We start from the raw sequence: 22,273 nt of genomic DNA on the forward strand, positions 1-22,273 counted from the left end.
GCCTCCAGCTCCCAGCCTCTTGAGGGGCTCAGCGGAGATCATCCCAGGTTCAAGTGGAAACATCTGGGCTCGGGGTGAGGGCCGCCTGGCCTTGTGCGTCTTTGGCCTCGGGTGTAGCAAGCACGCTCCCCCTCCTGCCGGCCACTTCCAACAGGCAGGGTGGCCTGACCCCGTCCTCCCCTGCAGGTGTTCCTGGAGGGGTCACCTGCTTAACGCCTTTAAGTTCATGGCAGTGATGTCAATTCAGGATGGCAGGGACATTCGACTGTCCGTGCACGTCACAGACTGAGATCGGTGCCACCAACTGAGGGCTATTAAGAAGCGTCCGAGGAATTTTTTTCCACGTAGCCAGTCTTCACCGCACTGGCACTGCCCGGCACTCGGCAGCCCCAAAGCCAGGCTCTCTGTATTTGTTCTCCTTTTTTAAAAGTGGCCCGGCTTCTCCTAACTCTTGGTCCAAGCTGATTTATGGGGTTCCCCTGCCATTTTTTTTTTTAAATGTCTTTTATTTGAGAGAGAGAAAGTGTGCAAGCAGGGGAGGGGCAGAGAGGGAGGGAGAGACAAAGAATCCCAAGCAGGCCCCATGTCAGCTCAGAGCCCGATGCTGGGCTCGAACTGATGAACTGTGAGATCTCGACCTGAGCCGAAATCAAAAGCCAGACGCTTAATCAACTGAGCCACCCAGGCGCCCCTCCACTGCCACTTTAATAGGATTCAGGAAAATGGTCATCGACCCCCAGCCTGCCAAACACACCAGAGTAAGAATTAAAGCAGTGAATTTGGTCAGACTCGGGATATGGGAGGTCCATTGCCTCACTGCATTTCTCTGGAAGCCACAAGGCAAACCAGAATGCGTTACTGAAAGTTTTATAAGAGGGGGAAAAAAAAAAAGACAATCTTCATGCTTTAGTTTGAAGAATTACATAATTCTTTCCATTGTGCTGTTTTCGTGGAATGCGGCAGGGTGTCTTAAGCTTCAGTTTGGTGGGGTGGGTTGAGGCTCGTAAAAAAGCTGTGGCCGTGGCCCGCGTGTCAGGACAACGGGCGAGAGGCTGCCGGCCGGGGTTACTTGCACGGCCCTCGGCCAGCTGGGGCCCTGGGGCGGTCTTCTCACCTCTAGAGCGGGGCTCCCAGCGGACCACTTGCCTCTCCACATTTCAGTCTGAACCAGGAGAAGTGCAACCGTTTCCCACCCACCTCAGGAAAGGGGGGACCATACCCTGTGGCCCAGCTGACATACAAACAGCCACGCCCTGTTGCAACTCTGCAGAAGAGCACAGGCCAAGCTGCATCCACGTTCCGTGTCTCACCTTGACTGGAGCGACCGAAAACATCAAGGACCCCGGTGGCCCCGTAGCTGTTAAATGCGTCATTTGCAAAAGCAAACAAACAAACAAAAAACTAAGAAACAATTTTTTTTTTTTTTTTACATCAGAGATCATATTAAGACCTGGGTCAGATTTTTCCATTTAAAATGTTTGCTAGTGTAGGTCAAGTGTGAAAGGCTTCCCCACGTGCTTCTCCAGAGAAGGGAATGTACCAGCCTCCTCCTCCTCCCTCACCCTTCTCTCACCCAACAACCAAACTTCATTTAACACGATCAGCTGCAGTATCGCGCCAACCAGGGCAGGGACACGCCCTCCACCCTGAGCCCTGCCTCCGAGGGCACGAGGGGAGCCCCAAAGTAGGGGCATGCGGGCCACTGAGTCTCCTGGCCCAGAGGGGGTCCCCCGGCCTCCGCGTGGCCTCTTCAAGCAGGGAGATCACGCTCCAGGCCCCGACGACAAGTGCGTGACCAATCTTTTCAGAGTAAAATCATTCACTTTTGGAAAATATCTTCTCTTTTAATAAGCACAGATGGCCTGTTCCTGTTTTCAGGCCTCATAAAAAACGTACCTCACAAAAGATGAATACCACTCAGTACCCTTTTCAGTAAGATTACGGTATTTGTGTTTGAGCATCGTTATTTTTTCTACACTGTACGGGAAAAAGAACCATGTTGATAGCTATATCTTAAATACTGTGATTCAAGTTTTTTAAAAATCTAGTATAAATATCTTACTAACTTATAATCATGCGTTTAATGGCAGAGATTTGGGATCTTTGGAAATCAGTATTAGTTGACATACTCTTAGCAGCCTGGCTCTCGAACCCTACTGGAAGCACAAAGGAAGCCGGAACAGAACAGCTGAAGTACAATTGCACACGCACGCTCACACCGCCGGTCCTCTCTCCCGAGCCGCTCGGAACTTACTTCCCGTGTCAATCCGTTCCCTTCGTCTTGCTGCACACGCGTGAAGCGCGAGCCAGCGGACCTTCACCGTCTCTCCAAGCAAGGCTGCGAGAGACCCAGGCCACAAGTCACTTACTCCTCACAGCAGTGCCTGCCGAAGACCTGAACTAATCCTGTGCAGTAAGTAGCTGTCTGTTCTTCAGGGAATTATTACCTGTGGGTTTTTACCAAAGAACTTGGGCAATTTGAAATATTCTGATGGAACGTGTGCGCCGGCTGCCTCCCTGGCAGTGCCCAGATGGGCCAGCCTGAAGCATAAACAGAAACCACAGCCCCCACGGCACTCCGTGTCGTTTTCAGTGCCTTGGCAAAGCTTCCTGGTGCGTACCCCCCGCCCCTGGGATCCACAGGGCCGTTGTACCGAAAGCCGAGGGGGAGGGTGACCCACGCACACGAGCACATCAGGTGGGTGCAGGTTTCCAAAGCAAGACTGAGCTTGGTTTCTTGGTGTGTTTATCGTTACCATTTTTAGGTGCCTTATATTCCCCAAGTATTCAGGGGCGGACAGACCCCTCGTCGTAATACTAGACAGGAGTGGTTCCAAAGCAGACCTTTCAGAGCAGGTTCTGGTGTCCTCTCTCTGGCTCTGGGTGGAGCCTGCAGGGCCTCAGGGAGCAGGGGTGTGCAGAGAAAAGCAGAGGGAATCTTCCTAGTCACGTTAACGGATAGTGGTTCCAAGGAATTAGAAAATGGCTATAAAATAACTTTAATTTTTAAAAATCTTTGGTCCTCTTCTTTTTTCCTGCTAGGAGATTGAACTGATCACATATATTGATTTATATCCTGAGTTTGTGGGAACGTACAGGTTTGGAATGTCCTACTGTAAGACTGATGAATGTAAGGGGTTAATTTCAGGGTACAGCGTTGCCTTAATGGTTTTAAAGAATAAAACTATTTTTTAAAATTATTTGGTGAGTTTTGAGTGATGCTGTGAGGTGAACGTTCAGCTTGACAATTCCTGGCCGTAGCATCTGCCCTCAGCCCAGGACAGCCCCCCGCTCAACCCTGCACCTGCACAGGGGCCTTCACCTGTAGCCTTAAGTCCTTCGGTGGACAGAATGGCCCTAGAACAGTGTGACCCTGAGAGGACAGCCATTTATCTGACATAACATGACACACGGGGAGCATGTGAAACAAACCCAGCGCACAGATCAGCCAATAAAAGCTCTTTTTCCGTTCCCTCCTCAAACCCGCATCTAACATTCTCCCGGCCGGTGAGTCGGCCTTGCGGTACTTACTAGGTGAGACCGCCCCGTTCTGCCCTCTGAGAACCACAGAGGCTCACACTCGGTTGAGTGTGTCACCGCCTGGGGGCCGGGAGGGCAGGGGTGCCCGGGGCAGCCTACAGTCCACTGAGGGCTGGTGCTGAGTTCCCTGAAGTTTCCAGAGCAGAGTGAGGGAAGGGAAGGCAGGGGAAGGCATTCCTCTCCCTTGGGCTGGAGCCAGAGCCTGAGGGGACAGAAAAGGCTGGAAGCAGCAACACCCAAGCCCCACTCCACGCCAGATCCAGAGTGCCACGGAGAACAGCTGTCCTGCAAATGTTTCAGGGGAAGGATTACTTTCCAAAACGTTAACTGGTTGTCTGGGTTTTTAATTATAAATCTAACACATGATCGAGATTAAAAACATTTTCTAAGCAGCACAAGGGTGGGAAGTGAAATCCTACTGTCCCCAGGCCCCCTGATCTCTCTCCGCACACCCGGGCACATTCCCGCAGGTCACTGTCCTGCGTGATCTGCGTGAACGCTCACTTCCGGGGACGGGAAGCGGGAGGCCCCAGCCCTCCTGCCTCCAGGTGAGCAGGAAGGGACAGGTGGCCTGGGCCAAGACAGGGAGCTTTGTCCCTTGGCTTCTGTGTCCTCGGGGTTGGGCAGAGCACCATGTCACCTGGAGGCAACTCCTGGATCTGACGAATAGTGCGAAGGGCACAGAGGGCCCCCAGGGGGCCGCGAGCCAGCAGGAAACAAGCCGGGGATGACCCTGCAGGAAGGCCTAGAGCCCCAGGTCCGGAAGGAGAGCAGAAGGGCCAGCAGGCCCAGCCCTGGCTGGCTTTGTGCCAGTTCTCAGCCGTTGCTCGTTGCTCGGTTCCTGCCCTGTGGTCTCAACGTCGAGGGCGGCTCTGGAGGGGGCTAGGTCTGCAGGAGGTGTGGTCTGAGGTCAGCCTTCTGAGGGCCTTCTCTGCATGTCTCCCTGTCCTCTTGCTGCCGCAGGCTGGGCCCCAGCTCCCTCCAGCTCCCAACGCTGCTCCTGATGGCCCCGAAAAGGGCCGGGCAGAGCAGTTCCCAGCTCAGCCCCCTCCCTGGCCCAGGCTGCACTCATGTCCTCGAACCAGGCTGGCTGGCAGGCTTCTTTGACGGATCTTTCCTTTTCCCCAAGTCTTGCCGAATTTCCCAAGGGAAGGCATCGATGTTCTCCCGGACACAGGGGAGGCAAAACCTCTTGGAATAGAATAAACTGCACTCCTGAAAGAGCAAAGGGGAAGGGTGGGGGCTAAGTACCACAGAATGGGGAGCACAGAGCAGCTCCTCCCCAAGCCCAGCCCTTTCCACACACGGGGGGGGGGGGGGACGGTGACCAGAACAGCACAAGGGAGAGCAGGGCGTGGGGGCCAGCCAGCCCCCTCCAAGAACGTGGCCATCACCTAAGGGAAAAAGATGGAGGAGAGAGGGGGCAGGAAACACACCCAGACCCTTCAGGCAGTGGGGCGTCCGGGGTTTTGAGCCTGCGATAATCACCCACCGAGGCTGGCAAAGGCGTCAAAGAGAGAGGCAATGCAGGCCTGGGTTAACCAGGGTGAAAGAGGCGGGATGGCACAGAAAGACTCTGGGGGTCTGCCCTGCTCCGTCGCGGTCAAGGGCAAACAATAAGCCGGAGCAGAGGCCACACCTAAACAGTCAGAAATCCTAGATCCCTCCCTCTCCTGGTTATCGCACGAGTGGGACACAGACTTGGTAACCACCAGTGCTCGGGGCAGCACCGCAGACCGAAAGGGCCACGAGCAGGTGGCTGGTCTGGGCAGGAGGTCACAACCACGGCCATTCTCCCCTGTGCCCATCCTCTGTCACTGAACTACGGAGACTCACTGCCCAGGCCCTGTCCAAAGACTGCTTTCCCAGCCCCTTCTGCCACTGGGTGTGGCCACACGGCAGCTCTGTGCCACCTCCTGGTCATGCCCTTTGAAGGAATGGGGATGTGCTCCCTGTCTCTTCCTGCTGGCGGGAGCATAGGTACGATGGCAGGAGCCGCAGCAGCCACCGTGGACCAAGTGGATGTGACGTGCTGAGTGGCAGCAGTGTCTTTCCTGCCGGCATCACCTGCTCTGGACTCTTACACGTATGAAAAATAAGTGGATACGGTTTGTCATAATCATGCCACTGTATTTTGGGGTCTCTGTTCTAGCAGCTCAGAGTGTGCCTCAGCTAAGACAAGGCTGCCCTTCCTACAGTTCTCAGGAGAGAGCTGTTCCCACGTAAGAGAGAGGACTCACTTGTCACTAACAAATTGTTCCATCAAAGAACACTGGAGACTTCGGAGACCACGCGGGGCACCCTCTCCTCTGCTCACCAAGGGCAGCCCAATTTGTAAGCGTGGCATTCAAGGCTTCTCGCCACCTGGCGCCGCCCCCCTTTCCGGTCTTCATCTCGCAGCTTCCTCTCTCCCACTGAGTCCTCACCAGCCGCCCATCTCCAAACACCCCAGGCCTCTGCCTCACGGAGGCTTCCTCCCACCCCATCAAATCTCATCGCCTTGGCCTTGCAGGGACAGAGGCTGTTTAAACCTTGTTGGCACTTTGCCCCCTGGCAGAAAGCCCAGGGACCCCTCTACTGCCCGTCACTCGGGTTACGGGGGCCGCACTCCTCCACCTCCCTCCATCCTCGGGTTTTCAAACAACAGGCTCACCACCCTGGTGGACTGGGCCCACTCAACCTCTCCAAACCTCAGTTTTTTCATCTATCAGATCAGTATAATACGGTTTTGCCCAGCTAGGCTTGGGCCAGATTGAAGGAATCTGCACTGGTGAAACAGGCCCCAAGCACAGGAATGCTCAAGAATGCTCCAGAAAGCACAGTTCCTTCCTCTGGAAGGTCCCGCCAAGAACAAGTAGGAAGAAGGTCACCGTCCCACGGAGAGAAGAACAATGGCCACCCGCATGGCTGGTGCGGGGTGGGGGAAGGGCCGTCAGCACCCACTGCTCAGCCAGCACGGAGACCCTGCGACTGACCCCAGCCCGCCCCTCTGCCTGTCTGCTCACTTCCGTTGGCCGCAGGACCCATCCATAATGACGTGGCCTCCAAGAACCCCCTGGCCCCCTCCGAGTGACTGGGAGGGCCCCTAGAATCACCCAGCAAGGAAAGGCGGACGACGTCAGGAAGGCTCACGCGTCACCTTTCCCACACTCGTGCATGTGGGGTCCCGGCCACGGGGAGGGAGGGAAGGCAGCCCCAGCCCACGCAGCTTACCCACCGGGCCCACACACACCAGCCGGCTGCACAAACTGCACTGAGAGCCGAGGACCAGGAATCTGCCCTTGTCTGAGGTGAAGGGGTCCTTCATGACATAACTCTCCTCCAGAAGGCTGCAGGACAGTAAGGCAGGTGTCGGTCTCCGGGTTAAGGGGGGTAGGAAGGGGCCTGGGGGTTCCGGAGGAGCTGGGTGACCCCTCGGGACACTCCTGAAGTGTCCAGAGCCCGGACAGGGATGGACCTACAGCTCAACACCCAAGTCGTGCATCACACTCAGGCTGGCACCAGCCAACAGCTCCGGCCAGGGGGCCTGGGGGAGGAGGGGGCTTCCGTGGCCAGGGGCCTGAAACGGGGTACTCACACGACAGACTGGGTGTCAGGGGGCTTCTGCCCCACGTAGCTGTATGGGGCTGTCAGGGCACAGAGCTGGCACTTAAACACACCCAGGGGACGGTGGTCTGCCTCACACTCCATCTGCAAGTTCAAGAGACAGGGCGCGTCACCTGCAGAACCAGGAACTGTGCTCATCTCCTAAGCCTGCGGCTGCGTGTTTCTTACCCGTAAGACCCAGGATACCCCTTACAGACAAGGAACCTCAAGTTCAAAGCAAGCGGACAAAAGTCAACACAAGTTCGCGCGAGTCAAGGCTCTGGGCGATGCTTCACGCCTCAACGGACTACAGAATCCGCTCAGCCCCTGGCCATTTGAGCCCTCTTTACCCCCGACAGTACCTATTTCCAGGACGGCCCCCTCGCACCCTACGCTACCCTGCACTTGCCCGCCTCCTCGCTCTCGCTCCACCTACAAGGCTTCCCCCCACCTCCACCTCCGGAACCTCCCTCGGGCTACTTCCAAGATTTTCTCTTATTTTTGGCCTTCGGCAGTTTGAATATACACATCTACGGGGTTTCTTTTCCGTACTGATCCTGTTCGCGCTTCTCTAAGCAAAGGGGGCCGATGCAAGTCTCCCCGGGCTTCGTCAGCCCCCGCTACGTCCGGAAGGCGGCCGCGCCATCTCCGCCTGCCTGCCTCAGTTTCCTGGAGGGCCGCGCACGCCCGAGCCCGCCTCCGGGGAGCCTTCCCGCGTCCTCCATCCCGCCCCAACGCCGCGGGCGGCCGCTCGGACCTCGGAGCCCGGGACACCACAAGCCTCCGCCGAGCCGCCAGCGCCTCCAGGACGCGCCACTCGCCGCCGGTAACCGACCCGGCCCAAGGCGCTTACGCGGCCCCGCCCCCGGCGGCCCCGGCCCCGCCCCCGACGGCCCCGGCCCAGGGCGCGTGCGTGGCCCCGCCCCCGGCAGCCTGGGGCGGAACTTCAGGGTGGACTTCCGGCTGCGGGGCGCGGCGGCGGCTGGAGTGAGTGAGGTCTTCCTCTGGTAGGAGCGCGTCGAGCGGGTATAGTGTTGCGGCTGGTCCCGGGCTCCCGTTTGCTCTCTGAGGGTTGGGACTTTATCCTTTGGGGACTTGAGAAATAAGGAATATATACAAGGCATTTTAGTAATTCTGGGAATAACAACTACTCCTGGACCTGGGCCCCAGGGATTTTAGCAAGCACTCTGATGTTCTTTCTAGCGGTTTTGACCTCGGGGTGCTTACAGCAAGGGTATTTTTTGGATCAATTCAGAGATCTTCTACTGTTGGGGTTTTTTTCTGGGTCTGCCCAAAGGTGGACCATCTGGAGGAAGCATTGCATATATAACCTGTAACCACTCAGATACACGACCTTGATCTCAGGATAGAGATCAGGTTAGACAGGTTACCAGATGGACTAGATCGGGGAGCCAAGGGAAATACTCAAAGAGCAAATATTCGTCTTTGATAGAAAGTTAATTTTAAATTTGAGCTATCCACAGCTTTGAGTATAAGAAAAAGTTTACCCAAAAAATCCACAAGGTTTAATATTATCCCCAAATATATATATTTTTAAGTAGTTTCCCTGGGTGGCTCAGTGAGTTAAGCAGCCGACTCTTGATTTCAGCTACACGTAGAGAAACTACCATGTAGCATAAGCACTATATCAAAACAATGAAACATCTGGCCACAGAATGGGAAAAGATACTTCCAAAAGATGTATATGATAAAGGACTGTTACCCAAAATATACAAACAACTCTAAAAAACTCAACTGAAAGAAAACCTGATTTAAAAATGGACCTGAACAGACATCTCACCAAGGAAAATATAGACGGGAGGTAAGCATATGAAAAGATGCCAACAAGGGTGTGGAGCACCAGGAACTCTCCTTCATGGCTGGCGGGATACAAAATGGTACAACCATTTGGGAAGATGGTTTGGCATTTTGTTACAAAACTAAACATACGCTCAGCATGCAGCCCAGCAAATCATACCCCTGGGGACTCCCCAAAGGAGTTAAAACTTACGTCCACACAAAACCTGCATGTGGGTGCAGGGTATAGCAGTTCTGTGCATAATTGCCCAAACTTGGATGCAACCAAGGTGTCCTTCAGCAGGTGAATGGATAAGTAAACTGTGGTCCATCCGGGCAATGGAATCTTACTTGAGACTGAAAAGAGAGGTGTTATCAGGTCATGAAAAGACATAAAGAAAAAAAAAAAAAAAAACAGAAAAACAAAACAAACAAAAAGACATAAAGGAAACTTAAATGCATGTTACTAAGTGAAAGAAGCCAATCTGAAAAGCTTATATATTATATAATTCCCACTATATGACATTGTGGGAAAGGCAAAACTATGGAGAAAGTAAAAAGATCAGTGGTTGTCAGGTGTTACAGGGGAGGGAGGGATGAATAGTTGGGACACTGCGGATGTTTAGGGCAGTGAAATTGTTCTGTATGGTAATATAATAGTGGATCCATATCATTACACATTTGTCCGAATTCCTAGAACATACGACACCAAGAGTGAGTCCTAATGTCAACTATGGGTTTGGCGTGACAATGTAGATTCACCTGGTGAATCACCATTCACCTGGTGGCTGTTGGTAACTGGGGAGGCTGTGCATGTGGGGGGAGGGGGGGGTCACTGGAAAATCTCTGTAGCTTGTTTGAGGTGAACCTAAAACTGATCTAAAAAAATAAAGTATCTTTTTAAAAACACCAAAATAGCATTCCAATTTGATGCAGGGAAATGAGAACTAGGGAATAGAAACATTTGATGCAGTCTGAATCAGAAGATTCGTGCCAAAGAATCCTGGAACTTATCTCTATAGAGACTACTTTCAGGCCACTTTGGATCAAGGTGGATCTCTATCGAAAAGGGATTTGAACAAAGTGAGTGGACTGAGGCAGTTTCCGCTTCTCTCTCTCTCTCTCTTTAATGTTTACTTCTGAGAGAGAGAGAGAGAGAGCAAGGGGGAGGGGAAGAGAGAGAGGGAGAGAGAGAATCCCAAGCAGGCTCTGCACAGTCAACGCTGAGTCCGACACAGGGCTTGAACTCATGAACTGTGAGATCGTGACCTGAGCTGAAGTCGGACGCTTACCCGACTGAGCCACCCAGGTGCCCCTCCACTTCTCTTAATAATATCCCAGCACTGGAAAATGTGAACTTAGCAAAACACAAATACCTTCTGGATGGAGGTAAACTGTGAGAAATGGTGGTAGACATGAGATGAGGATAACATTTAGATGAAGAGATGAAAGTTTTTCACATGCGCTGTCTTTACGATGTGCAAACATGACGTTGACATCCGTGGGTTCAATTCTAAATTTAAAGATTTAAGAATTTTATTGACGGGGCGCCTGGGTGGCTCAATCGATTAAGCCTCTGACTTCAGCTCAGGTCATGATCTCATGGTTCATGAGTTTGAGCCCCTCATCAGGTTCTGTGCTGACAGTTCAGAGCCTGGAGGCTGCTTCCGATTCTGTGTCTCCCTCTGTCTCTCTCTCTCTGCCCTCTCCTGCTCCCGCTCTGTCTCTCTCTCTCTCTCTCAAAAATAAATAAACATTAAAAAAATTATCTAATTTTTTATTCTATTTATCTATCTATCTATATAAAATTCTATATAAGAATTTTATTGACCGGGGCACCTGGGGGGCTCAGTCGGTTAAGCGTCCGACTCTTGGTTTCAGCTCAGGTCATGATCTCATGGTTTGTGAGTTCGAGGCCCGAGTCAGGCTCTGAGCTGACAGCGCGAGCCTGCTTGGGATTCTCCCTCTGTCTCTGTCTCTGTCTCTCTCCCTCCCCTGTGCATACTATCTCTCAAAATGATTAAATAAACTTAAAAAATTATCGACAATTCCAGTTGCCACTCCCCTCAGGAGAGTGCATGCTGTCCCAACTGAAATAATTAGAAACAATCCATGTGCTCTGAGGACTCAGGAAAAGTTGTGTAACTTGGCATTATCGTCCACAGGACATAATTATATGAAAACCTTTGTTCTTAACACGATTTTTTTCTGTAATGACAGCAAAACAACAGTTTTATAGGAATGCGTACGTAATACTTTACACATAGATTATGTGCGTCTCTTCGCTCATCCAAGGGCCAGTGGCCCTCAAGAGAACACCCAAATGTACACAATAATAATTCAGTTATCTTTGATATTTTGCCAATTTTCAGCTATATAAAAACCATCGCTTTACATAGTTTTTTCTCATTACAAAGGTGTGTCTGTCAAGGTAGGTGGATAGAATATATTATATGTAATGGTTTGTAAGTTTGTTTCATAACCTTTAAATATTTAGACATATGGAGGCTTGTAACATCTCCTGGTGCCACCTTCCCCAAGGAGTAACTCGCTAGGGAAGATAATTACCCATATGTTCTGGCGGTACTTAACAACTTTTTTAATGTTTATTATTTTGAGAGAGAGACACACACACAGAGTGCAAGTGGGAGAGGGGCAGAGAGAGAGGGAGACACAGGATCAGAAGCAGGCTCCAGGCTCTGAGCTGCCGGCACAGAGCCCGACCTCGGGCTCGAACCCACGAACCTCGAGATCATGACCTGAGCTGAAGTCAGATGCTTGACAGACTGAGCCACCCAGGTGCCCCAGGCCTGAGTTTTTAAAGTAAGCTTGTAAAAGTAGAATATACATCCAGAAAAGTCCAGCCTTCCTAAGTGTATGGCAAAATGAATCTGCACAAAGAACAACAATGTAACCAGCGTCCAGTGAAGCCCTTGTAACACACACATGATACACTGGATACCAGCCACACACCGGACTTACCACCGGCGCTTCCTTCCGGCTCAAGGCAAAGAAGGCAAAGTTCGGCTCTCTGTGGTGTGGAGGAGGGAGGATGCATCTAGAGACCTGTTTTTGTTGCCTGTGGACAAAATGCCTTTACTGTTGTTATCATTTAAAAAAAAAAAAAATTTTTTTAACGTTTATTTATTTTTGAGACAGAGAGAAACAGAGCATGAACAGGGGAGGGGCAGAGAGAGAGGGAGACACAGAATCTGAAACAGGCTCCAGGCTCTGAGCTGTCAGCACAGAGCCCGACGCGGGGCTTGAACTCACGGACCGTGAGATCGTGACCTGAGCCGAAGTCGGACGCTCAACCGGCCAAGCCACCTAGGCGCCCCTGTTGTATCATTTTTAAGTAAATTTTGAACAGTAAAACATACATACAGAAGCAGGCCTTAAAAATGCAAGTTTCCGGGGCATCTGAGTGGCTCAGTCGGTTAAGCATCCAGCTCTTGATTTCGGCTCAGGTCGTGATCTCACAGTTCATGAGTTCCAGCCCCACGTCAGGCTCTGTGCTGACGGTGCGGGAACCTGTTTGGGATTCTCTCTCTTTCCCTCTTTCTCTGCCCCTCCCCCACTCGCTCTCTCTGTCTCTCAAAATAAATAAAGTTAAAAAAAAAAAGATTTTTTGAGAATGCAAGTTTTCGGAGCCCTGGGTGGCTCAGTCAGTCGAGCATCCGACTCTTGATTTCCGCGTGGGATTGAGCCCCATGTTGGGCTCTGCTCTGGCCACTCGTGCACACTCTATCTAAAATAAAATAAAATTGTAAAAAATGCAAGTTTTTGGAATGAACAAGAGTCTGAGGCGGATGTAGCCCCCCGCCCAGAGCCACAGACGGAGAGCTCTCTAGAAGATTTGTTGAATTCCAGAGTTCTTAAGGGGCTAAACTGAGAACAAATCCAAGAACGTTCATCTTGGTTTCCTGTTCGGTGCGGACTTGGGAGGGTATTCAGAACTGTCGCCAACTTGTTCTGGAACATAGCTACGCTATTCCTGGAAATATGAGGAGGACAAAGGAATCTTTAGAAATGGCTTTAAACTTGCTAAGTTGTGGTTTCGTTGCTTGAACTGCAGAGGGTCCCCAGAGAAACCCATGTGGATGCACTTTTTCCTTCCTGGTGAGGAAGCAGCCACAACCCAACAGGAGGAAAAAGTCTAGAACCATTCACATCTTATGTTTTTGTGTATGAAAATAAGGTAATAACGATGATGACGATGATGATGATAACAACTCCTTCAAAAAAACCCTGTATATTTGTCTCACTTGTTACTTTGTTTTCCTGATAATGTTGCATTGGCATTTCTACATTTCTTAACCATATAATACTTATCATTGCTCTATTGGATTAGAAGGCCCCTGGCACTCTCTTCTTTCCTGATATGCGTGGGAAAGTCCTGTGACCGCCAGACTTCTCATTGTAACCAGAAGTTGACAGCCTCGTCTCCTTCGTTGGACCTACAGCTGTCTGCCTGGTCCTCGCTCAGACGGCTTCCATGTCGGTACCAGGAGGGGGTGGTCCCCTTCCTGCACCAGGAGGCCTCTCCAGCTGGCACTCCCTCCCTCCCAGTGAAGAGCTCCAGGTCATGGGGTACAGCCACCCCCAGAACATTCTTCCTGGGAAGGGAGGCCAACCGGTGTGCCCTGAGCCTGGAGAGGGGCCCAGACTTCAGCTGATTGCTAATTTGGGAAGAGTGTCTGGGCGCATTGACCCCATGCCTGTGTGGGTCTCCCAAGCTCTAAGGGGAGGACTGCCCCTGGCTTCCCATGGCTGGGGCTTAAGCCCTCTCATCCTGCACTCCCACAGGCAAGTGCATGGATCTGACCGGACCACAACCGGCCTCTGCAGGTAAAAAGTAATTATTTGGCCTCTGTGTTTACTTGTTCTCAACCTGTTCAGGAGTCGGGTGGTAAAGAGGGGTGCCATCTACGAACGTGCACGCCAGTGGAGGCCAGCGGGCCAGTATGGACCCGGCCACTCCCATGACCTCCCCACGAGGGGACTTAGAAAAACCGTATCTGCCCTGTGGACCCTGCTGTGCGAGTTGCATAGAGCACGGAGTGCCACGGCCATCCCCGCCCCGCTCAGGACCGCAGGGGCCCTGGGGAAACCGCAGGCGCCTGGCACGCAGCCGCCACCCCCCTGGTTTGGTCGTCCCCCTCTGCCTGCCCTCCACGTGGAAGGCAGGAGCCATCCAAGTATATGCCCCTCACGCAGAAGTCACTGCAACTCTCAGAGAAGAAAGCTCACATTTAATTCTGATAAAGCTTAAAGTGGTATCTGCATAAATGAACATGCTTCTGAGTGAAACTGTAAGACTACTACCCCTGTTTCTCTTAAACAATAAGCCACATTTTCTTTAATACTCCACCATGCCATCAACAACCCAGAGCCCCAGTCCTGGATGGATATATTACTGTCGTCACACACATAGAACATTTGCTGTCATTCACTGTGAACCCTCGCCCCAACACACACAACGTTTTGGTCGTTAAACAAAATTCATGTCTCAAGGCCCGGAAAGTGTTGTTAAACTTTACATCTTTAACTTGCAGTCGCCCTAAAGAATAGGTGGGGAGCTTCAGACTTCCGACCGTTAGTTCCCATCCCTGAATTCAAACGCAGGGGAACAAATCCTGGAACTCCCCACAAGGTCCCTCCAGCCCTGCCCCAGCTGGAGTGTGGGAGGTAGGGGTGGGGTGGGGAGGGGAGGGGAGGGGCAGGGCAGGGCGGGGCGGGGCGGGGAAGCTCCGGCCCTGGTCTGCAGAGGGAGGTCCCAGAGGAACTGAGGGAGCCACAGGCTCTCGGCTCCCAGCCCTGGGGAGGGGAGTGGGGGGGCAAGTCTCAGCAGGAGAAGGCTCTGCCCTGGGAAGGTAGATTGGGGCGGAGAGGGGGCGGTACTCTTGCCTGTGGTTCTTGACACTGTCCCTGATCATACAACGAGATAAACCATTTTCTTCCCGTTAATGTTTCTGGTCTTGAGCCCCAGATACCGGCGGCTCTTCTTCTCCGGCTGCCCATACAGCATGTCCTCAAAGAACTCCGGTTTGTCTCTGGCCTTGGGTTGGAAGAACACACACCGACACACGGTCCTTAGCTTGTGACACAGATAGGTCATTGCTTCCGCTTCGTCCGATGGCTCCTCGTACACAGGCTGCTTCATTTCCTCATAGGCCGACAGAATCACTGCCTGAAATAAGTTGATCAGTATACAGATCATCACCAGCATGAAGGACGAGAGGAACAGGACCCCCAGCACCCGGTTGCTGGAGAACTCAGTGTTCTGAAAAGCCGAAACGCAGTAGGAGAATATTGTCTGCGTGGCGTGAATCAGGTTGTTGTAGTTCCATTCGTGCTGGCCGAACACCAGGTAGCCAAAGGCCATGTACACGAAGAAATACACGGACACCACCAGCGCCATGTGGCAGATGCCGGGGAGGGCGGTCTGAATGGCCCTCTGGGCCAGGCGCACATCATAAAAGAATCTGGAGTACCTGAGGGTCTTCAAGATGGTCAGAAACAACAGGAAACCCAAAATGATCCTCATGATGTGATCTACCTGAGAAACTGCATGAAAGGGGACAAACTCCATGGGGTTTGACAGGTAAAACTGAATTATGCAAGCGGCCAAGAAGTGTTTCCTGAGAAAGAGCACGATCAGCACGGTAAATATGCATTTTAGAGCAAAGTTGAGCAAATTGTACACACTTGTCACGTAGGAGGCCCTTTCTTGCAAAATGATATAGCCCTCGTCGACAACGTAGGCTACGAAGAAAATGAGGACGGCCGCGTACAGGTAGATCTCAGCGGACGTCCTCCTGTTGAAGTCAGCAAGCGAGAAGGAATGCACGGACGTGCTTGTGTTTACGACTCCCGGCTGTGAAACCTCAAAAATGACAGAAATGCTGCAGAATAGACTGACGTCCGGGTTAAAGGTGGTCAGCTCCAGAATCACGGCCCAGGTCTTCTCATCAAGCCAGTTGTTGCTCTGGAGCTCCCCGAGCCGCACGCTGGAATTAAACTGCTGCTGTTCTGGAAAAAAATAGAACACATAGCCCCCCGACCTGTAGGTGTGTAAGAGTCCATGGGAGAAATACGCCCACATCTTCTCTTGAGGCTTGTAAGTAAACCCATTGGTGTTCTTGTCCACAGCCCGCTTACCCACTTTATCCCAAACGTTAGAGTAGCTTCTGGTGTCTTCTGGGTCCGTGCCATACTCCGGATGACAATGGATGTCTCTGTCGGTGCTGTTCTGCACAAAGTCTTGGGCGGGTGGGCAGAGTTTTTCGCCGGGTTTGGCCCTCACTTGCCTCAGGAGCGGAAGGCCAAGGATCTTGGAGGAGCTGTCGGGAAGGAAAGTTGGGTTCGGGTCGTTGTGGAGCAGAGGCAGCAGCACGTGGTCCAGCCACCGGTAGATGTCCTCCAGCTTGGTCACCGTGCCGAGGTCCACAGAGAACTGATCGCGGATGAACTGGTTGTAGTAGAAGCTGTCGGTGTGGCGCAGGAGGGCCACGAGCCTCAGCAGGAGCGCCAGAAACAGGAAGTGGGTGAGAATGTAACTGAGGAACAGGAGCGCCCTCCTCTTGGTTCTCTTCTTTCTTTGGAATATTCGGATTTCGTCTTCGGTGAGGGTTGGTACATCCTTGAGCTTCGCAGCTGCGTGATCTGCTTGTGTCGTCTTTTCATTTCTTCCGGGCCCATCTTCACGTGGAACAGCTTGATCTCAGAGTAGTGGTACTTGCTTGCCCACGAGAGGTTTTTACAATACTTGGGCCTGCTCGTCCTGACGCCTGACAGGAGGATAATTTTGGACGGCTGCACCAGGAAAATGGACAGACAGAACGCACAAAACGAAGCAAAGAGCCACTCTATGGACTTTTCGTAGCCGTAGGTCAGCCCATAAAATACAATGAAGAACGCGGATATACTGCAGGTGGCGAAAACCAAGAACCATGCTATATAAACGCAACACCCAGGCAGGACGATCCTGTGCTTCTCCTGGAGTTCTAGAGGATTCGTCTGGGAGGGCTGCGCAGGAGCAGCTTCCTGATCGTCTTCTGCGTTTCGGTTACTGGCGTTCATGTTAACATCTCGGGGGCGGGAGACCTTGCCCTTTGCTTTCTTACCCCGGTGCTGCTCTGGCGCTTTGGGAGCTTTAGGGCTTTTCCCGGGGGGGAGCTTCGAAGCTGCTCTGGCGGGGGCACAGTCGGTTTCCTGAGCGTGCCACTTTTTCAGATGTTCCTCCCAGTATTCACTTGGGACTCGCATCAAGGGGGTCTTCTGGGGAGACACCTCCTCTACAGTCACGCGAGGTTCCTTCTGGGAATAGGTGAACAAAAAGGCGATCAGTAGTTGCACAGGGATGGTGATTAGGACACTTTCCAATCCTATCATCATTGACCTGATGTACTTTGTCTCTTTGGGATCCGTGTCTTCTTTTTTGTTGAGATTAAAGAACATAATATTGCATAAAAGGGAAGACAATAACATGGCTAAACAACAGGACAGTCGCTGCAGCCTATTGAACGGCCTAGCACTGACCCCGGAGAAAACCGAGAACCACATGTGATTTTTCTCCAGCTTGTAAATGGAATCTATCAGGAAATAGTCCCTTTTCTCTAGAGGCTGGTCAGGGGGGGTAACGTGAAATGTTCTGTCCAAAGAGGTGTCAATAGAAAGCCATTTCCGGCATAGGAACAGCCAGATGTGTCTGCTCAACAGATTTTCCACTTTGATTCTGCTTAAATACCAACTGGGGGCTCTGCCCTCATTGTTGTGCCACACACGAATGGAATGGATGTCCCCCAAGTCACGTTTTGTTGTGAGGAGGAAAGTGTTGATGCTTCCACGGTAGAGGGTGGTAAAATAGGGGTGGCTCAAACAATGCACGTTGCTGTCACCTTCTGTTCCCTTAAGTTGGATGAAGACGTTGGCCCTGGTCCCAGCCCCACAGCGCATTCCTGTGAAAATGGTGAGCAGGTAACACACCTTATCGTAAGGATCGTTGTCAGGTAGGATTATCACGTATTGCCGAAGAAGCTGGTCCATGGCATCTTTGTGCAAGACCCAGAACGCTAGGAATACGTACACGAGCATAATGAAAAGTACAGCGAAGAGAGTCACAGGGTTTTGGGTGACATTTCTGATGACCTCCAGCCGTAGATCTACGGGGTTAGGGACCACAATCACATTGGCCGTCAAAAAGTGGGTTTGCAGGTGCAGGCCGGCTTTTTTGATCGTGGCCAGCTGCCGCCGGGCCCTCCTTGGGTTTTTGCAGATACAGTGCATTCTGTCCCAGGTGGTCTCCTCTCCGAGAACACAGTTGTCTTCTCTCCAATCGCTCTGGATCCCGTACATGTCTAAGCACTGAACGCTGAAAAGGGCGATTCTCACTAGCTTGTTACTGGGTGCCATGACAAAGCGAGGTGCCTGAAGAGCCATGGTCACGGTGCACTCGGACGAGCTGCCTCGCTGAGCTATGACTTGCAGCAGGGACGGTGGAAGGCAGACCACGCGGGCCTTCTTAACCACACAGGCCTGGTCAAACAGGTCACTCTGGTTGGCGATGGGAGGGATATCATAGGGCACGAAGAAGGTGGCCACCAAAGCGGCGGGGGTGATCTCACTGCCAGCATATACCAACACCGTGAACACCAGGGTGACTTCCGTCACGATGTGGACCAGCACCTCATTCACTGCACTGCTGTCCACCTCAAAGCTAAACTCCCCCGTCGTCCTTTTGAAGGGCTCATTAACTTTGTGGGGCGCGTTGTCGGGTCCCACCGTGAGATTAAAAGCTGCAAAGCTCAAGTTTCTTCTGACGATGTGCACTTCGACCACATCAGGTGTGATCTCTAGCACGATGCCTTTGGCGGGGATGCCTGTCATTTTGAGCCCAACCACCTCTGCAGAATAGCTTTCCTGCTGACTTAACCAAGGAAAGGGATCATCTGCAAACTCACAAAACATGGTGGAGATCGGAGCATTTTCAGGCAGAAGGGGGACACTGCTCGCATTGAGCACTGGACGAAAATAATTTCGGCCGAGCTTCTTGTTGGTGAAGGCCTCGTTAATATCCCGCTTTTCTGTTTTCCTGAGGTACATGTTAAAGCTGGAGGCCGTCATTACAGTGGTTTCATTCCCTGGCACCATGCCAGCCGATATTGTGTCTGCTAGAAGCTCCAGCCCATAGAAAGGCTCATCCACTACTTCATAGGGAACACTCAGTTTAAGGATATTAGACAGACTTGTTAATATCCCAGTGCTCACGATTTCTATTTGTTCAGAGCTAAAGGATTTATGTTTTTGATGAGATTGTCGTAGGGCGTGGTTGGCTTGCCAGACCCTCACTGTGGCAAGTTTCTGAGCCATTCGAGTGAATCCAGAGGTTGTCTGGGTTACTTTAGCCATACACATGACCACCTGGCTAATTTCCTCCAAAGTGCTGTTGGGAAGAACGAAAGTCTGGTTGACGAGGTGTTCCCGGAGTCTGGTTTCGTCAGCTTGCAAAGTTAAGTCAGCTTTCATGCTATTCACCACAGAAGCTGCTATATAAATTAAGTAGCCTGCAGGCAAAAATTCCCGCTGGTCAAGCAGAGTAGAGAGTGATGAAGTTGGTCCCATGGTGAAATTGAATAATCGATCAAGCACATTCTTTGATGAGATTTTGTCCGTAGGAGCCCGTACGGTGGCGTGCAGGGTCACCGGAGTAAAGGCTCCTAGAGAGTCATATACCTGAACAATGATCTTCATGACATAATGATTAGCCAATCCACCAACGGGGAGAAAGGAAGGGGGTGATGTGGACTCATGCCCCCAATACAGGATGGCCCCCAAGGTGTTCTCTTTCACAGAACTGATTTGCCCAAAACCGTACAAATCAGAAACTACTATTTTGTATGCAAGAGGGATGTTCTTGTCCGTGAAATTAGTACACCGGATGACAAACTTGGTTAAAAGTGCAAGTCCCTTAGCTGGGTTGATGTTGCACTGCCCGGGCTGAGGAGCGTAGTTAATAACAAAGGAGTATCTCAAGGTCAAGCCCGCTCCGCTCCAAGTTATTGAGTATACAGAAACCAAAAACTCAGCTTCGGAAAAATCCCTAAAAGCAAAAGGTTTTATGGTCAGATAAGCCCTGGCCCTCCCTGTTGTGGTTTGTCTCGCCCAATCAAATATGATCTCTTTACCTGAAGAGGACAGAACCGACCACTTATAGTAATCACGGTCTCCTACACACCCGGTGCAATTTAGAAACAAAGAGAATCGATCTGAAATAATCAAATTACGATTGCAATTTTCAATGCATGAAATGTGTGCTGCGGGTCTTGGTCCTGGGAGCACATGCACCCTCCGATCGGCATACGCTGTTCTACTGCCCTTCCGGATCACCATTCTGAAATAATACACATCTCTGCCTCTCAGTGTTCTTGGCAAAAATGACAGGATGGGGCCAGAGGCCTCCTTCCACCGCAGATCGGTCTGCTTTGCAGTGAGACAGACTTTCCTGCTTACCACTATAATTGTCTCTCCTTGGTAGTTATTTTTATCTTTGGTGCAGTACCAAGAAAAAAGGAGTCCCTCTGAAGAGTTGCCTGAATCTGGGTCCGAGGACCTGCTTCCATCCAGAACCAGCGAATCTGTGAAATTCATTGTTATGTTGGGCCTCGCAGGAATAACCACCGCCTGTAGGGGGCTTCGAAGAACGGTGACGTAGACGATATCGGAGCCTATTGCCCGAGGCGTATTTGACTTCCTTGTGTAGATGGTGAGAGTGAAATTAAACACGTACACCCCCCAAGATAAAGAATTGGGGGGATTTCCATATACGCTGGAGTCCTCCCTAGGCTGAGTTGTGGTACGTCCAAAGGCTGATTCCAGTCCGGCACGTCGGATACGGAGGGCACGGAAAAGACTTGCCAACTCGGATTAAATAAGGTGGCTTCCAGGCAGTCGTACTTAAAGGTTGCATTCAAGGTAGTGTGCATTCTCCTGTTCAACACCACCGGATCTTGGTCCCTATTGATCCTTACCAGGCTGACAACACAGGGCAACTGTGCGGATAACTGGCAGGACACCGAAGACTCGATGGCTTGGGGGCCGTCCGAGTTGACGGCTTCTAAAACAACAGGCGTGGGCCCATCCGTGGGGCACTTGGCTTGGGCCACGAAGCCCGCGTAGAGGCGAGGGTCGCCGGCGGGCAGGGCAGAGGAGGCCTGGCGGGGGCGCCGCACGCTGGCGGGTGGGACGGGCACGAGGCGGAAGGTCCACTCTGGGCGCCGGAGCGCGCCGTGCAGCGGGGTGCGCCACAGCAGGGACAGGCGGCCGCGGCGCGCCCACAGCTGCAGGTCCACGAGCGTGGGCGCGGCGGCCCCGGGGGCGCGCAGCAGGACGCGCACCCGCAGGCAGAGAGGGCGCACGGGGCCGCGGGGCAGGCAGAGGCCGCCGCGGCCGCTCAGGACCACGCCGCCGCCCGGGGTCGCGCGGGGCCGCAGGCGGAGGCGGACGCCGCCGCCCGGCTCTCTGAGGCCCGGGGCGCCCCCGAAGGTGCGCAGCGCGGCCGCGTCTCCCTGAGCGGCGGGCGGGGGCCGGCGGGCCGAGGAGGGGCCCTGGCGGCGGGGGCCGGGCGCCCCGGGAACGAGGACCGCGGCCCGGGCCGTGCGAGGATCCGGGGGCCGCGGGAGGCGGCCGCGGCCCAGGGCCAGGCCCAAGACCAGGCCCAGGCCCAGGAGGAGAAGCGCGGGCCCGGGCCGCATGGCGCCGCCTCCCCGGGAACCTGGGAGCCGCCGCCGCAGGCCGCCGGGCGTCCAGCCAACGGCCGCGGGTGGGGCGCGGGCCGCGGGATCACAGGGGCGACGGGGTCACGACCTGGAGCGGCGAGTGGGACCTGGGCTTCCGGGATCCCCCCCCCCTCCCCCGGCCCCTCCCACGACAGTGTAGGCCTCGATCGGGGAGCGGTGATGGAATTAACTCTGCCAAGGTTCCCAACAGCCTGAAAGGCCCCTTAGCGGGAATCCCACTCCCCTGGGAATATCCAGTTTCAAGACGGGGTCTGTGAGCTCCCCGAAAGCCCAGGGTTTCTCTTTTTTGCTCTTCATTCTTAAGGTGAAACCCTAAGTCACTGATTGTAGATCTTTCTTCTTTCTAATGGAAGCATTTAAGGTTGTTAAGTGTCCCACCAGATGCTGCGTAACCGCATCCTCCCTGTTTGTGGTATTAACGTTATCATTCAATTTTTTTCTACTTTCCCGTTTGGGTTTTGACCTACAAATTAAAGATGTGTGGTTTATTTTTCAGATATCTGGAGTTTCTGTGAAATTTAAGGGTTTTGATTTCTAACTTAAGCCTGTTGTGG

At 52.6% G+C, this 22,273-nt stretch overlaps 2 protein-coding genes across 6 annotated transcripts; both read right to left on the reverse strand.

Moving 5' to 3' along the window:
* Positions 1-3,863: 3,863 nt before the first annotated feature.
* Positions 3,864-12,085, reverse strand: CDPF1 (cysteine rich DPF motif domain containing 1). 5 transcript variants are annotated; one of them, XM_042948126.1, is made up of 6 exons: positions 11,905-12,085; positions 10,299-10,435; positions 9,137-9,279; positions 7,118-7,230; positions 6,758-6,869; positions 3,864-4,755 (listed from the first exon to the last, which is right to left on the reverse strand). In XM_042948126.1, exons 2-6 carry the CDS (start codon positions 10,408-10,410, stop codon positions 4,609-4,611), a joined length of 627 nt encoding a protein of 208 aa, XP_042804060.1. In that variant the 5' UTR covers positions 10,411-10,435; positions 11,905-12,085; the 3' UTR covers positions 3,864-4,608. The 5 variants fall into 5 exon arrangements, with proteins under 5 accessions (XP_042804060.1, XP_042804061.1, XP_042804062.1 ...); XM_042948127.1 differs by lacking the exon at positions 11,905-12,085 and having other exon boundaries at positions 10,299-10,500; XM_042948128.1 differs by lacking the exons at positions 9,137-9,279; positions 10,299-10,435; positions 11,905-12,085 and adding an exon at positions 7,883-7,964.
* A 2,580-nt stretch (positions 12,086-14,665) lies between these two features.
* PKDREJ (polycystin family receptor for egg jelly) lies at positions 14,666-21,717 on the reverse strand. Its single transcript, XM_042948131.1, is given in 3 exon segments — positions 14,666-16,551; positions 16,554-20,738; positions 20,741-21,717. Coding segments are annotated over 3 exon segments (6,816 nt in total). The 5' UTR covers positions 21,675-21,717; the 3' UTR covers positions 14,666-14,854.
* Between the last annotated feature and the right edge of the window lie 556 nt (positions 21,718-22,273).

This window comes from Panthera leo, chromosome B4, assembly GCF_018350215.1.
Source record: "Panthera leo isolate Ple1 chromosome B4, P.leo_Ple1_pat1.1, whole genome shotgun sequence".
In the NCBI taxonomy this organism is placed as follows: Eukaryota; Metazoa; Chordata; class Mammalia; order Carnivora; family Felidae; genus Panthera; species Panthera leo.